At 57.7% G+C, this 12,246-nt stretch overlaps 1 protein-coding gene across 3 annotated transcripts in view; it reads left to right on the top strand.

The window, feature by feature from the left end:
* MAPKBP1 (mitogen-activated protein kinase binding protein 1) overlaps positions 1-12,175 on the top strand; it is a 53,803-nt gene extending 41,628 nt beyond the window's left edge. The window contains exons 11-31 of one of the 3 annotated variants that reach the window (XM_043919167.1): positions 28-174; positions 380-555; positions 1,334-1,425; positions 1,689-1,814; positions 2,416-2,486; positions 2,647-2,768; positions 3,029-3,104; positions 3,213-3,324; positions 3,502-3,565; positions 3,772-3,906; positions 4,092-4,228; positions 4,411-4,466; positions 5,479-5,715; positions 6,172-6,338; positions 6,572-6,717; positions 6,869-7,021; positions 7,179-7,263; positions 7,547-7,830; positions 8,049-8,639; positions 9,085-9,170; positions 9,813-12,175. In XM_043919167.1, coding sequence (XP_043775102.1) covers positions 28-174; positions 380-555; positions 1,334-1,425; positions 1,689-1,814; positions 2,416-2,486; positions 2,647-2,768; positions 3,029-3,104; positions 3,213-3,324; positions 3,502-3,565; positions 3,772-3,906; positions 4,092-4,228; positions 4,411-4,466; positions 5,479-5,715; positions 6,172-6,338; positions 6,572-6,717; positions 6,869-7,021; positions 7,179-7,263; positions 7,547-7,830; positions 8,049-8,639; positions 9,085-9,170; positions 9,813-10,040 — 3,291 coding nt within the window. In that variant the 3' untranslated portion in view covers positions 10,041-12,175. Of the gene's footprint in view, positions 1-27; positions 175-379; positions 556-1,333; positions 1,426-1,688; positions 1,815-2,415; positions 2,487-2,646; positions 2,769-3,028; positions 3,105-3,212; positions 3,325-3,501; positions 3,566-3,771; positions 3,907-4,091; positions 4,229-4,410; positions 4,467-5,478; positions 5,716-6,171; positions 6,339-6,571; positions 6,718-6,823; positions 7,022-7,178; positions 7,264-7,546; positions 7,831-8,048; positions 8,640-9,084; positions 9,171-9,812 lie in introns of all 3 variants that reach the window. The other 2 variants (XM_043919168.1, XM_043919166.1) reach the window with 2 other exon arrangements.
* Positions 12,176-12,246: the final 71 nt, after the last annotated feature.

Raw genomic sequence — 12,246 nt, 5'->3', positions numbered from 1 at the left:
CCAACTTTGTACCCTCTGCCCCTTCAGGTCTACCCCGAAGTCAAGGACAGTAACCAGGCCTGCCTGCCCCCCAGTTCCTTTATCACCTGTTCCTCCGACAACACCATCCGCCTGTGGAACACAGAGAGCTCCGGGGTGCATGGCTCCACGCTGCACCGGAACATCCTCAGCAATGTGAGCCTGGGCCCCTCCGTGCCGAGCGCCTGTGTTCCCTTGCCTTCACGCTCCTTCTCGGGAACTGGGTCCCCAGACTTGACCTCTGAGTTCTTATGTCGCCTTCCTCTGCAAGTCAGGGCTTTGTCTTGTCCAGCATTCCTCTCCTCTTGCCCCTGTACTGGTCAGACCTGTCTTACCCACTTCTCCTGACCTGCTCCATCAGGACCTCATTAAGATCATCTATGTGGATGGGAACACTCAGGCCCTGCTGGACACTGAGCTGCCCGGGGGAGACAAAGCTGATGGGTCCCTGATGGATCCCCGCGTGGGCATTCGTTCTGTGTGTATCAGCCCCAACGGACAGCATCTTGCTTCAGGGGACCGCGTGGGCACTCTCAGGTAAAGCCAGCTCTGGCATGGGTACCACCTGCCTCTGGTGGTGTGGATTGGGGGGAGTTAGGTCCCCAAGGATAGAGCTTTTGAAAAGCTTGGCTCAAAAAGATTGGAGAAAAGATATTCATATACAAGGGAAAGATAATTATAGTCAAGAAACCCAGCAGAAACCATTCTAATCAAGTAATCAGGCTTACATTCTCATATCAACATCATAAACCCCATAATACAATGCTCTACATTGGACATAGCAGTTTTTCTGTGGTATTCTTGCCAAAATTTTAGAAGCTCGGTCCCATCATGAGAAAACATCAGACTAGCTCAAATTGAGGTACATATGACCAAGCACCTGCACTAATCAGTACTCTTCCCAAGTGTCCAGATTATGAAAGGGAAGCAAAGACTGAAGAACTGTTACAGACAGGAAACTCAGGAGAAATAATAACTCAATGCAGTTGGACTCTGGATAGGATCGTAGATCCAGAAAGAGGACATTGTGGGAAAACTGGTGGAATTCAAGTAGAACCTTTAGATCCTAGTATTGTACCGATGTAAACTTCCTCGTTCTGGTAAGTGGACTGTTGTTATGTAAGATGATCACATTAGGGAAAGCTGGGTAAGGGGAATATGGAAACTCTCTGTACTTATTTCAACTTTTCTCTAACCTGAAAGTTCAAAAATAAATTTTAAAAAAGGTCAGGAGAGAGGATGTAACAGAGAAAGCAGAGTGAATCTGTCTTCCTGCAGCCCGGCAGTGACCTCCTCCTGCCTCTCATTTCTGCAGGGTGCACGAACTGCAGTCCCTAAATGAGATGCTGAAGGTGGAGGCCCATGACTCGGAAATCCTGTGCCTGGAGTACTCTAAGCCGAACACAGGTAAAGAGGATGTCTGGTACCCATGCCAGAGGCTTAGGCTCCTCTAGTCCTGCTAGTGCCGCTTACATCGATCCTGGCTGTTGGATGTGGGACTGAAAATCCTTTGAATCATTTGGTGTCTTTGCAGATTGAGAGGAGGGCAGCTCTGCCCCATCTCCATGGTTGGCTTGGCTTAGGGATATGGGGCTCAGTTCTTGTTAGCTTGGCCCAGATAGGGGCGTGCTCTGGGCATGCATGAGCTGATGGACTTCTTCCAACCCCAGGTCTGAAGCTCCTAGCATCAGCGAGCCGGGACCGGCTGATCCACGTGTTGGATGCTGGACGGGAGTACAGCCTACAGCAGACACTGGACGAGCATTCATCCTCCATCACTGCTGTGAAGTTTGCAGGTAGTGGCAGGGCAATTGGGATACATTCTGCCACCTACCACTGACACCCCCTGCTCCCTACTGCCCCCTGCGTTCTGCCTCCATTAGAAGGGGTGCCAGTCACGGGGAGTGTGGGACAGCAGCTGGCTGGCTTGGGGCTGGATGGGAAGACAGGTGAAATATAGACCCTTAGTCCAGGGAATCCTTATCAACCAGGCTTGCTGAGGATGAGGAGAAAGGAGGGCCCGGGTTTGAAGAGAAGCATCCTGATTTAGGGCTTCTCTGGGACTCAGACGGTAAGGAATCTGCTTGCAATGCAGGGACCCAGGTTCCATCCCTGGGTCAGGAAGATCCCCTGGAGAAGGGAATGGCAACCTACTCCAGTATTCTTGCCTGAAAAATCCTATGGACAGAAGAGCCTGGTGGGCTACAGTCCATGGAGTCACAAAGAGTCAGACATGACTGAGCGAATAGCACTTTCACTTTTCACTTCATCCTGATTTAATGGGTGGTCCCAGCTGTGTCGAGTAGCTCACAGAGGGAAAGTGTTGAGGGAGGCAGAGGGCAGACTGGACCTACTGTGGTGAGAGAGTGGGAACAGCTCGTCCCCCTGCCTCTACAGCCAGCGATGGGCAAGTCCGCATGATCAGCTGTGGAGCAGACAAGAGCATCTACTTCCGCACTGCGCAGAAGGTGAGGTGACCAAGTGTCCCTGAATGGGGCAGTGGGTTTGGGGATGAGGGGTGGGGTCACTACCATTCCCCTCCCTGAGGTTACAAGAGGTGAGGGGAAGCAAAAGCAAGGCTCCTTGGGCCTGGTGAGGCATTTGGGCGTGGGGTCTCCACCCCTGCAGTCTGGAGATGGAGTGCAGTTTACGCGGACACACCACGTGGTGCGGAAGACGACCCTCTACGACATGGATGTGGAGCCCAGCTGGAAGTACACAGCCATCGGCTGCCAGGATCGGAATATTCGGTGGGCATCCCTTTCTCAGACCATCTGACCGCTCTCCTTCAGGCCTGAGGGCATCAGCTCTCGGGTGTCTATCTTCTTGTCCAGGACTCTGTGCCCCTTGAGCCCACAGAATGAGGACTTTGCCTCACCTAAGAGGTGGCGGCCCCTTTGGTGTTGGGGAGTGGCTTCCAGAGAGAACAGAACTGGGGGTGAACGCTGGCTGTGCTGCCCCCCAAGCGACCGTGAGTGCCTGCTCATGTGATGAGTGTGTGTCTTCACAGGATCTTTAACATCAGCAGTGGGAAGCAGAAGAAACTGTTTAAAGGGTCGCAGGGTGAGGACGGCACTCTGATTAAGGTGAGGGCTCAGTGGGATGGGTGCCGGGCCAGAGAATGGGGGCAGAGGGTGCTGGGTGGAGAGGGACCCAGCTTCCTGGCCTCATCCAGCTGTGTGTCCACTCCTCAGGTGCAGACGGACCCCTCAGGGATCTACATCGCTACCAGCTGCTCCGACAAGAACCTCTCCATTTTTGACTTTTCCTCAGGCGAGTGCGTGGCTACCATGTTTGGCCACTCAGGTGAGTATAGCCCTGCTACTCTCCCGCGGGAACCTTCTCTTTTCTCCCTGGCCTTTTCTGGGTCCCAGCAGAGCTGTCTGTCCCTCCCCTCCAGCCAACCCCCGACCTCCACTGTTGAGAAGACATCTGGCTGGGACTTCGGGCGGGGGGCTCATCGGCCATATTTGTTCTTCACAGAGATTGTCACTGGCATGAAGTTTAGTAATGACTGCAAACATCTCATCTCTGTATCAGGGGACAGGTGAGCAAGAAGCCAGCTTCCCTGAGATTCTTCCTGTGTCAGTCCCCCCTCTCCACATCAGTGATGTCTTGGGAAGTAGGGCTGAACAGGCCCGGCCCTGGAGGGTGGCTCTGGTCTCCCTGCCAGCCCGGGGAGGAGGGGAGCTAGCGGTGCTGCCCGCCCTGCAGCCCCCCTGCCCCTCACCCAGCTCTGTGGCTCCACCCCAGCTGCATATTTGTGTGGCGCCTGAGCTCGGAGATGACCATCAGCATGAGGCAGCGACTGGCCGAGCTGCGCCAGCGCCAGCGTGGGGGCAAGCAGCAAGGATCGTCCTCTCCCCAGAGGGCCGCTGGACCCAACCGGTGAGATCAGAGTGTGGGTGTGGATGCCGGCGGGTGGGCCTCCAGGCTGCTCCTCCTCCTCGCTATGGACCTGCCGCTCAGCAGCTCTGTCTCCCCGTACCTGTTCCTTACTCGAAGAGCCACGACGCTGACCTCTCCACCCACCGAGTCTCCTCTCCCCGTGACCTTCCTTGTCTTGGATGCAGGCCCGAGGCCCCCTCGATGCTGTCTCCCGGACCAGCTCTCTCCTCAGACAGCGACAAGGAGGGAGAAGACGAGGGCACTGAAGAGGAGGAGCTTCCAGCCCTGCCCATCCTTGCCACGGGCACCAAGAAAGAGCCAGGTCTGTGCGAGTCTTCGGTGGGGCCAGGCAGGCACCGGTTGGGCAGTGACTGGATGTACCCTCAGTGGGACTGGGGGGTGAGAGCAGGGAGTTGAGGCTTTGAAGGGTGTGGGCTGGTAGGGGCTGGCACTTCAGAGTGAGTGGGTGGGAGCCATGCTCTCTGAATGCCTGTCTCTGTCTAGCCTCGGTGCCCAGCCCAGCCCTGCCCCGAAGCCTGTCCCACTGGGAGATGAGTCGGGTGAGTCATCATCGTTAAAATGTTCTTCCAAGGTTACCAGGGGTGAAGGATGGTGGAAGCAGGGCTCTCTACACCTGGCGAGGCATCTGGGCGTCGGATCTGCCCAGGTGCCCGCCCCCTGTGTTCAAGGAAGCCCGAGGGATGGTTCCGGGTGAGGGGTGAAGCCTAGGTGAGGCCAGGGGAGGTGGCCTACATCGGTCAGCCACCGCTAGGGGCAGCACTCCACTTGTTCAGCCACCTGGGGCCCTGGGAGCAAATGTGAGCGAAGAACCGGTGGAGCTGGGGACTAGAGCCGAACAGTTAGAAGGAAATTTCAAGAAAGTCAAAGGGCCAAAGAATGAAATCTGGAGAAACTGTAGTACTAGAGAAGGTTAGGAGGTAAGCTCAGAACTTCCAGAATAGTTAGGGGGCAAAGGCCTTAAGAGGACCAATAACTGAATGGTGACTTCCGGGTGACCAGGAGGAGGAGAGAGGCTTTCAGAGGCGGCTCAGCCCTCCCTTGTTCCACGTCAGGGTTTCAAGCATCAGCACCTTTCACTGTCAGCAGCAGCTTCGTGGGATGATGGTGGTGTGGGGTCTGGCGCCTTCTGACCAGGCCATGGGCCTCAAGCCTGGACTCTTGGTTTGTCCTTGGTGCTGTGTACGGACCTGGGGCTGTCCTCTGAGTGGGGGCCTTTTAGAGACTCCCAGGTCTGAGGTGTCCATGACACTGGTGAAGACAGACTGGAAGGTCGTCTAGGACAGCACACGGAGTGAAGCTGAGAGCACGCACTCTGGAGCCAGGCTACCTGAGCTGGAGCCTGCAGGCAGATTGCCTGTGGAACTTGGACAAGTTACTGAACCCCTGTATGCTTCACTTTCCCTTCAGTACCTACCTCATAAGGTGGTTGTGAGAATTAAATGAGCTAATACATGTAAAGTGCCTGGCACACACTAGGTGACGGCTGAGTGTTTGATGATACTATTGTGTGACTGTTACTGTTACTCCTCTCCCACCCCCACCCCATACCAGGCACAGGAGATGGAGGAGTTCCTGGACCCAGCTCCTGCCACCAACCAAGGACCCAGAAGGAGGGGGCGCTGGGCTCAGCCAGGCGTGGAGCTGAGTGTTCGCTCTATGCTGGACCTGAGGCAGCTGGAGACACTGGCCCCAGGACCTCGGGGCACTCACCAGGACTCTCCGGCCATGACCCCTTCAGGTCCTGGGAAGCACAGTCAGCAGGCCCCTGAGACCTCCAGTGTGAGCCAGGTAAGCCCGCTTTCTCCCAGCAGCCTACAGATCTCCAAGCTGGCTCAGCCAGCCTGGTGCCAACAGCGGTGCCTGAGCGTTCATCCCTCGGTGGTTGCTCTGCCCCTGGGGGGCATGGGTAACCTGACCTGCAGAGTCAGGTGGGGCTGGTGAGGCTGTGCCTCACTCTTCCCCTTGGGTGGAAAGGCAAGGGGTCACCTTTGTCCTGGGTGGGGTTCCCTGGAAGGCTCATGATACAAAGTAGTGGCTGGAGGTTGGCAGCCCAGAGTGCTAATGTGGTTCTTCCAGAGGCTCAAGAACACTGGTTGGAACCCAGCCTGGCTTTTTGGTATCTGTTCTCAGAGTCGGAGCTTCCCCCAGAGTTGGTGCCCACTGAATCCTTGCTCCCCTGCACCTCCTCTCCCAGACCCTTGCTCACATCAGCAACCCTAGTGATGCTGCTCTGTGTGTTTCCAGAATGAAAAGCTCCCCCGGCCTCAGGCTTCCCAACCCTGTTCCTGCCCCCACATCATCCGATTGTTGTCCCAAGAGGAAGGGCTCTTTGCCCAAGATCTGGAGCCTGCACCCATTGAAGATGGTATTGTCTATCCGGAGCCGGGTGACAGCCCCACCCTGGATACCAGGCAAGGATCCCGCAGACTTCTGGGGCCATGCATACCCCTCTCCCACGTCTTCCCTTCCCTCCCAGTGTTCTGTACTTGGGTGGGGTCTGGCTCCAGGCACTCAGCTTGCCCACCACTGCACCCCTGCCTCATCTCCAGTCCTGCTGCTGGGGCAGGGGGAAGGCAGGAGTCCACGGGGCTGCTGCTCACCACTGCTCACTGCCTCTTCCTTCCCCTGCTGGCCTCTCTGGCAGTGAGTTCCAGGTGCAGGCACCGAGCCGAGGGACCCTGGGAAGAGTGTATGCAGACGGCAGGGGCTCAGAGAAGCACAGTCCTGACAGTGCGTGCTCTGTGGACTTCAGCAGCAGCCGCCTTTCCAGCCCTGAGCACCCCAATGAAGGTGAGGCTGCAGCCCCAGGGAGGGCCAGGAGCACGCCGGTGGGAGCAGAGGCTCTGGCAACAGATGGGTGCAGCGTGATGCTTCCCTCCCCCTCCTCCACATCCAGACTCTGAGAGCACGGAGCCCCTGAGTGTGGACGGCATTTCCTCAGACCTTGAAGAGCCAGCGGAGGGTGATGAGGAAGAAGAGGAAGACGAGGGGGGCACTGGCCCCTATGAGGTGCAGGAGGGCAGCCCCCATACTCCGGACCAGGAGCAGTTTCTAAAACAACACTTCGAGACTCTGGCCAACGGGGCTGCTCCAGGTGTGGTCAGATTGGTCATTGCAATCCTCCCTTCTTTCCTCCTTGCCCAGCAGAGAGGGAGGGTCCAAAGGCAGGCCACGCCCGGGGTGGCCTTCTAGGGGAGGCAGAGTCTGGAGCCAGGGCTTGCTTCAAGTCACGGTTTCTGTCACTCTGGCAGGGGGCCCAGTCCGGGTGCCAGAGCGGACAGAGTCTCGGAGCATCTCTTCACGATTCCTGTTGCAAGTGCAGAGCCCCCCACTCAGGTACTCTCCCCACAGCAGCTTGCTCTCCTACAAGGAGCCCAAGCTCTCCTGACCTCGCAGTGCTCCCAGTAGGGCCTGTCCTGCCCCAGGGCGGCCTGAGCCCTCTCCTCTCCAAGGCTCAATCTTCCTTGCCCAGCAGTACTGCGCCTTCCAGCTTTGTCCTGGCTGACTTGGTGCCTGCCCTTCTCTCCCAGCGCCCCTCAGTGCTGTGAGACCTGCTCCCTGCCTTGTCAGGGAGCAGCCCTGAGCCTTCTCTGGGCCTTCTTCCACATTTCCTTCCTAGGGAACCGTCCCCATCTTCCTCAAGCCTGGCAGTGACGTCAAGACTGGCCCAGGGGCTGCAGGCTTCTGGTGAGCAGCCGAGAGGCATTGGTGCCAGTCCTCCAGGAGCACCCCCAGAGGCGGAGCCTTCCCCCGGAAACCCTGGCCCCCAGCAGGCAGTCCCTGTGCTACTGCCGCGACGCCGTCTCAGCCCGGACAGTGGCTGGTCCCCCAAGAGAGTGGCTGCAGCCGGCCCCACAGGTGGACTCCAGAAAGCCCAGTCGGTGCAGAGTCTGGTACCACAGGGTGAGGCACCCGGGGGCTCAGCTCCAGGGGTGGGGTGTGTGGAGCCCCTGGGCATGCCCGAGGAAGGTGGCCTCACGGAGCCCTGACGTGTCACTGGGCTTCCAGTCGGTGTCCGTTAGTGGGGGTGTGAGGGCGCAGCAGCTCCTAGGGAGCTGAGCCTTAACACCCGGGATGTCTTCCTCACCCCCTGACCTGCTGTGTCTCTGTCTTCTCTGCAGTTGAGGCCCCTCCACCAGGCCTGTTGCTCTCACAGGAGGGGGAGGCCCAGGGGTGCCTGCGCTCCTTGCCCCAAGCTGATCGTCGTCTGTCTCGGCCCCACTCGTACCAGAGCCCTACCACCAGTTCCATGGCCAAGATTGCCCGCAGCATCTCTGTTGGGGAAAACTTGGGTCTGGCTGCTGAACATCAAGCTCCTGCTCCCATCCGCATCTCACCACTCAACAAGCTGGCCCTGCCCAGCCGGGCTCACCTGGTCCTGGATATCCCGAAGCCACTGCCTGATCGTCCCACCTTGGCCACCTTCTCACCTGCTACCAAGGGCCGGGCCCCTGGTGAGGCAGAACAGCCCAGCTGCCCAGCGGGGCTAGGAAAGGCTCACAGTACAGCTGAGAGGCGGGCCTGTTCAGGGGAGGGTGCCACTCCCAAGCCTAGGACAGAGTGCCAGGCTCAGCCTGGGCCCAACAGCCCCCGTGCCCAGCAACTGCCAGTTGGCAGCCTCCTCCGAGGCCCTGCGAACGTGCAACCCCTAGAGAAGACTCCTAGCCCTGTGGAATGTGCCAGGCCAGGGGCAACCCTGAGCCAGGACTCAGGTGTGCACCGCTCCCCAGCTCTCATCTCCCACCCCATCCTCTCTCTCCTGTCTTGTTGGCCGCTCTCTGGCTCCATCTCATTTCTGTGGGTCCAGCCTCTGGCGTTTCTCATCCTGTCTGCTCCTGTTTCGGTCCATAAGTTACACCCCTGATGGTGAGATCCTCTGCCTAAACTTTATGACCTCTCTATGACCCACTTCCCCTTCAGTGCCCTCTAGCCCCTGGGGCTGGAGCTGGCCCTCTCCTCTGGACCGTGTTTCCAGTGTGGTATTGGGAGAGTGTTGAGTAGGAAGGAGGCCAGAGGAAGGGACTCAGGGCATGTGGTGCTGGACAGGGTTGGGGGTTGTGGTGGGGTAGGCCTCTCTTGCTCTGAGCGGCCCCTGGGTGGACAGGTTGGAAATGACAACTCTTCTGGGCCTTGCTGAGCCGCGTCTGTCCCTTCCAGAACCAGCAGTGAGCCTGGAGCAGTGCGAGCAGCTCGTGGCCGAGCTCCAGGGCAGTGTGCGCCAGGCCGTGCAGCTCTACCACTTGGTATGTGTTGGTACCCCTCTTCCCCTCTCCCCGTCTGCCCAGCAGGATGACAGAGCATGTCAGGAGTGGTGGTTGAGTATCTAGCACATAATGCTAAGGCTCTTCCACTGACGAGTGGATGGAACAGTTAAGAACTCTGAGTAGGTGAGTGGGTTATGGACCAGGCCAGGCCTTTTGAACTTGAGTACACATCAGTCATTTTTGGCTAACAGCTGGAGGAGACATCCTCAGACAGGAGGGGATGGTGTAGAGAGCCCTCATGTCCTAGTTTGCTTAGGACCGTCCAGCTTATGCCTGTTGTCCAAGTATAATTACTAATAGTATCCCTTTTCATATTCAGAAACGATTTGGCCATTCTGAACATAGGGGACGGTCTTACAGGGGCCGCGATTTGAAAGAGGAATTGCTAACGAGATGTAGATGGTGCCACATCTGATAGTTACCCCCAGGGTCTGCCTCCATCCCCTAGCCTCTGGTCATACTTGCTGATCTTGGCGTGTGGAACTCCGGGCCACACCCAGCAGGGCATGCAGTCCCTTCTTGGGGGCAGGCTAGACACAGTCGGGGCCCCTCCCCTTTCTGCATCCGTTGACAATCCCCACCCCACTGTTCCTCCAACTCACTTCAGGGGTCCCGTTGCAGGTGGCCAACTGTAAGACACCCTCGGTGGAACAAAATCGCATCACCCAACTCCTCAGAAACACCTTCTCTTCAGTGCGGCAGGAGCTGGAGGCCCTGGCCGGGGTGGTGTTGGCCAGCCCGGGCGGGAGCCCTGGGGCTGTGGGGGCCGAGCAGACACAGGCCCTGCTGGAGCAATACTCAGAGCTGCTGCTTCGAGCTGTGGAGCGGCGCATGGAACGCAGACTCTGAGTTCCAGAAGCCTGTCCCCAGTGAATGCTACCCCCCTTTCAAACTGCATCTCTCCACCACTCACCAAAACCTGCGAGGATGCTTGGAGTGGAGAGCAGGGATCCATGCTCAGAGGGGCCATGGCTTTCGCAGCTGTTCCTCACGGGACCCCTGTATTTATTAATTTATTTCCCTGACTGTTGCCTCACTCTCTTGGAACTCCTGCCTCCACAGCCATCTGGTGGCTCACGCAGGGGCAGATCTTGGTCTTTGTCATCTTGGTGCTGTGAGGAGTCGGAGGACAGCCTGCCCTCCCTTCTTAGAAGCCATTTGAAATTACTGCAGGGATCAGCTCCCTGGGGGGGGAGCACACACAGGGTATCCAGGGCAGGTAGAGGTGAGAGGTGATCTGGTGTCCTTGCCCTCTGGCCAACGGCGGAACTTCACCTCTACCTCCATGCCCCTCCCACACCAGCTTACTCCCCTGGTTGCCAGAGCGGGGGTTGTCTGTTTTTCCCACTTGTTGGCAGTTCAGAAAGGCAGAGCCCTCTGGCTCTCTGGAGCCCGCCCAGCCATCGGGAGGCTTGAGTTGGTGTCAAGGCCTGAGCCCCCACATTCCACTCCCATTCCCCCCTCCAGGGGGGCCTAGCATTGTCTCTTCCCGTGCCCCCTTTCTCTCCTGGCCGGAACTTGTGGAGCCAGCTGTGGGACGTTGCTGCAGGACAGTAAAGCCCTCTGCTGGGCAAACATCAAGCCCTGGCCTTCATATCCTCAGCCCCTTGGCCTTCCCTGTTCTTCAGCCCTGGTCCCCAACAGGCTGCTGAAGCTGAGGCCACCTTCTCCCTGCATCCTGAGTGATGCTCAGTGAGAAGCCTGTGTTGGAACTTCCCTCGTAGTTTACAGGGCGCCGGCCCACCTTCTAAGGACCTTGGCCACAGAAGAAATCTACACAAATGCACACACACATGCACATACACACATTGAGTGTTCACTGCTAGACCACTTGGCTGGCTGATGTGTTCCTGCTTTCCTTTCACATCCTGCCCTGGCTTCATCACCCTGGCTCCTATCAAGAATATGAAAAGGGATAGAACACGCTAAGCCTGGATTCTGGATTCTTGGTTTCACAGCCTAGCTGATGTGTAATGGCCCAGAGTATCTGTTTTGGGTAGAAGGAGCCTCCTCAAGGGCGGTGCTGGGCACCAGGTGTGCTGGATGCTGGAGGGTGAGGAGAGGGAGGCCCATGGGGCTGTAGCAGGGCCAAGAGACACACTGGCAAGGTGGTAGGTGGGCCAGGTAAGTGGTAGAGGTGAGGGGATAGAGTTAGGAGGGTAGTGTTAGGGGTGAGGGCAGGGAGCCAGGGCACAGAGGGCAAGTAGAGTAGGACCAAGTACAGAAGCAGCTGTGGAAGAGTTGGGGTGAAGAACGTGTCTCTAGGCCCTGCTGCTTTCACTGCCTCAGGTAAGTCAGGGCAGCTCTGCTGCAGCTCCCGGCTGGAAAGTGTGTCCCTATGGGCTCTGCTGGCTCTGTGGGTGGAGGCTTGAAGTTGGATTCTCAAGGGTGCCCAGCTCTGCTTGCATTAATCACCTGAACAGGTGAACCCTATTTCACCCTTACTCTTTTCTACTACCACCACCTGCATGGCCAAGCTGCCAAGAAATCCTGGCCCAGGAACTCTCAGAGCTGAGTGTGGACCCCAAGAGGCCGCAGCTGCCCTTGTCATAGTTAGAAATCCGCTCCCCATGTACCCCTAACCAGCACACCAGCCGCAGTCCACTGCAAGTGGGGCTCAGGCCTGGCCCTCGGGGCTGGGTTCCTGGCCACCCTCAGCCAGTCTATCCCTCACGAGGATGAAGCGACACTCCTGCCGAGGTTTGTGGGAAGGTGGCCACCCTTTTGATTACCCACCCCCGCCCAGCGTGGGGGGATGTGGTCGGCGCCCGTCCCCTTCTGCATGTCTGAGGCCACCGGCAACTGCCGCCCCCGTTCAGATCTGCCCTGACCCAGTTTTGAAAGCCCCTTATTTATAACTTTTATACTTTGCCCAGGCCATGGCGCTTCCCCAACATCCCCAGGTCTCACAGGGCAGAGGCTGTTTTTAACATGTCCGTTTGTATTGATGTATGAACTCGTCAATAAACACAATCATTTGCTAACTCTGGGTTGTCAGCGAGTTGGGCGGGCAACAGAATCTGTGGTCGCGGGCGGGTGGGGCAGCTGGCGGCTT

Source organism: Cervus elaphus, chromosome 12, assembly GCF_910594005.1.
Source record: "Cervus elaphus chromosome 12, mCerEla1.1, whole genome shotgun sequence".
Lineage (NCBI taxonomy): Eukaryota > Metazoa > Chordata > Mammalia > Artiodactyla > Cervidae > Cervus > Cervus elaphus.
The sequence above is the reverse complement of the archived record's forward strand: the minus strand, read 5'-3'. Positions and strand labels throughout refer to the sequence as shown.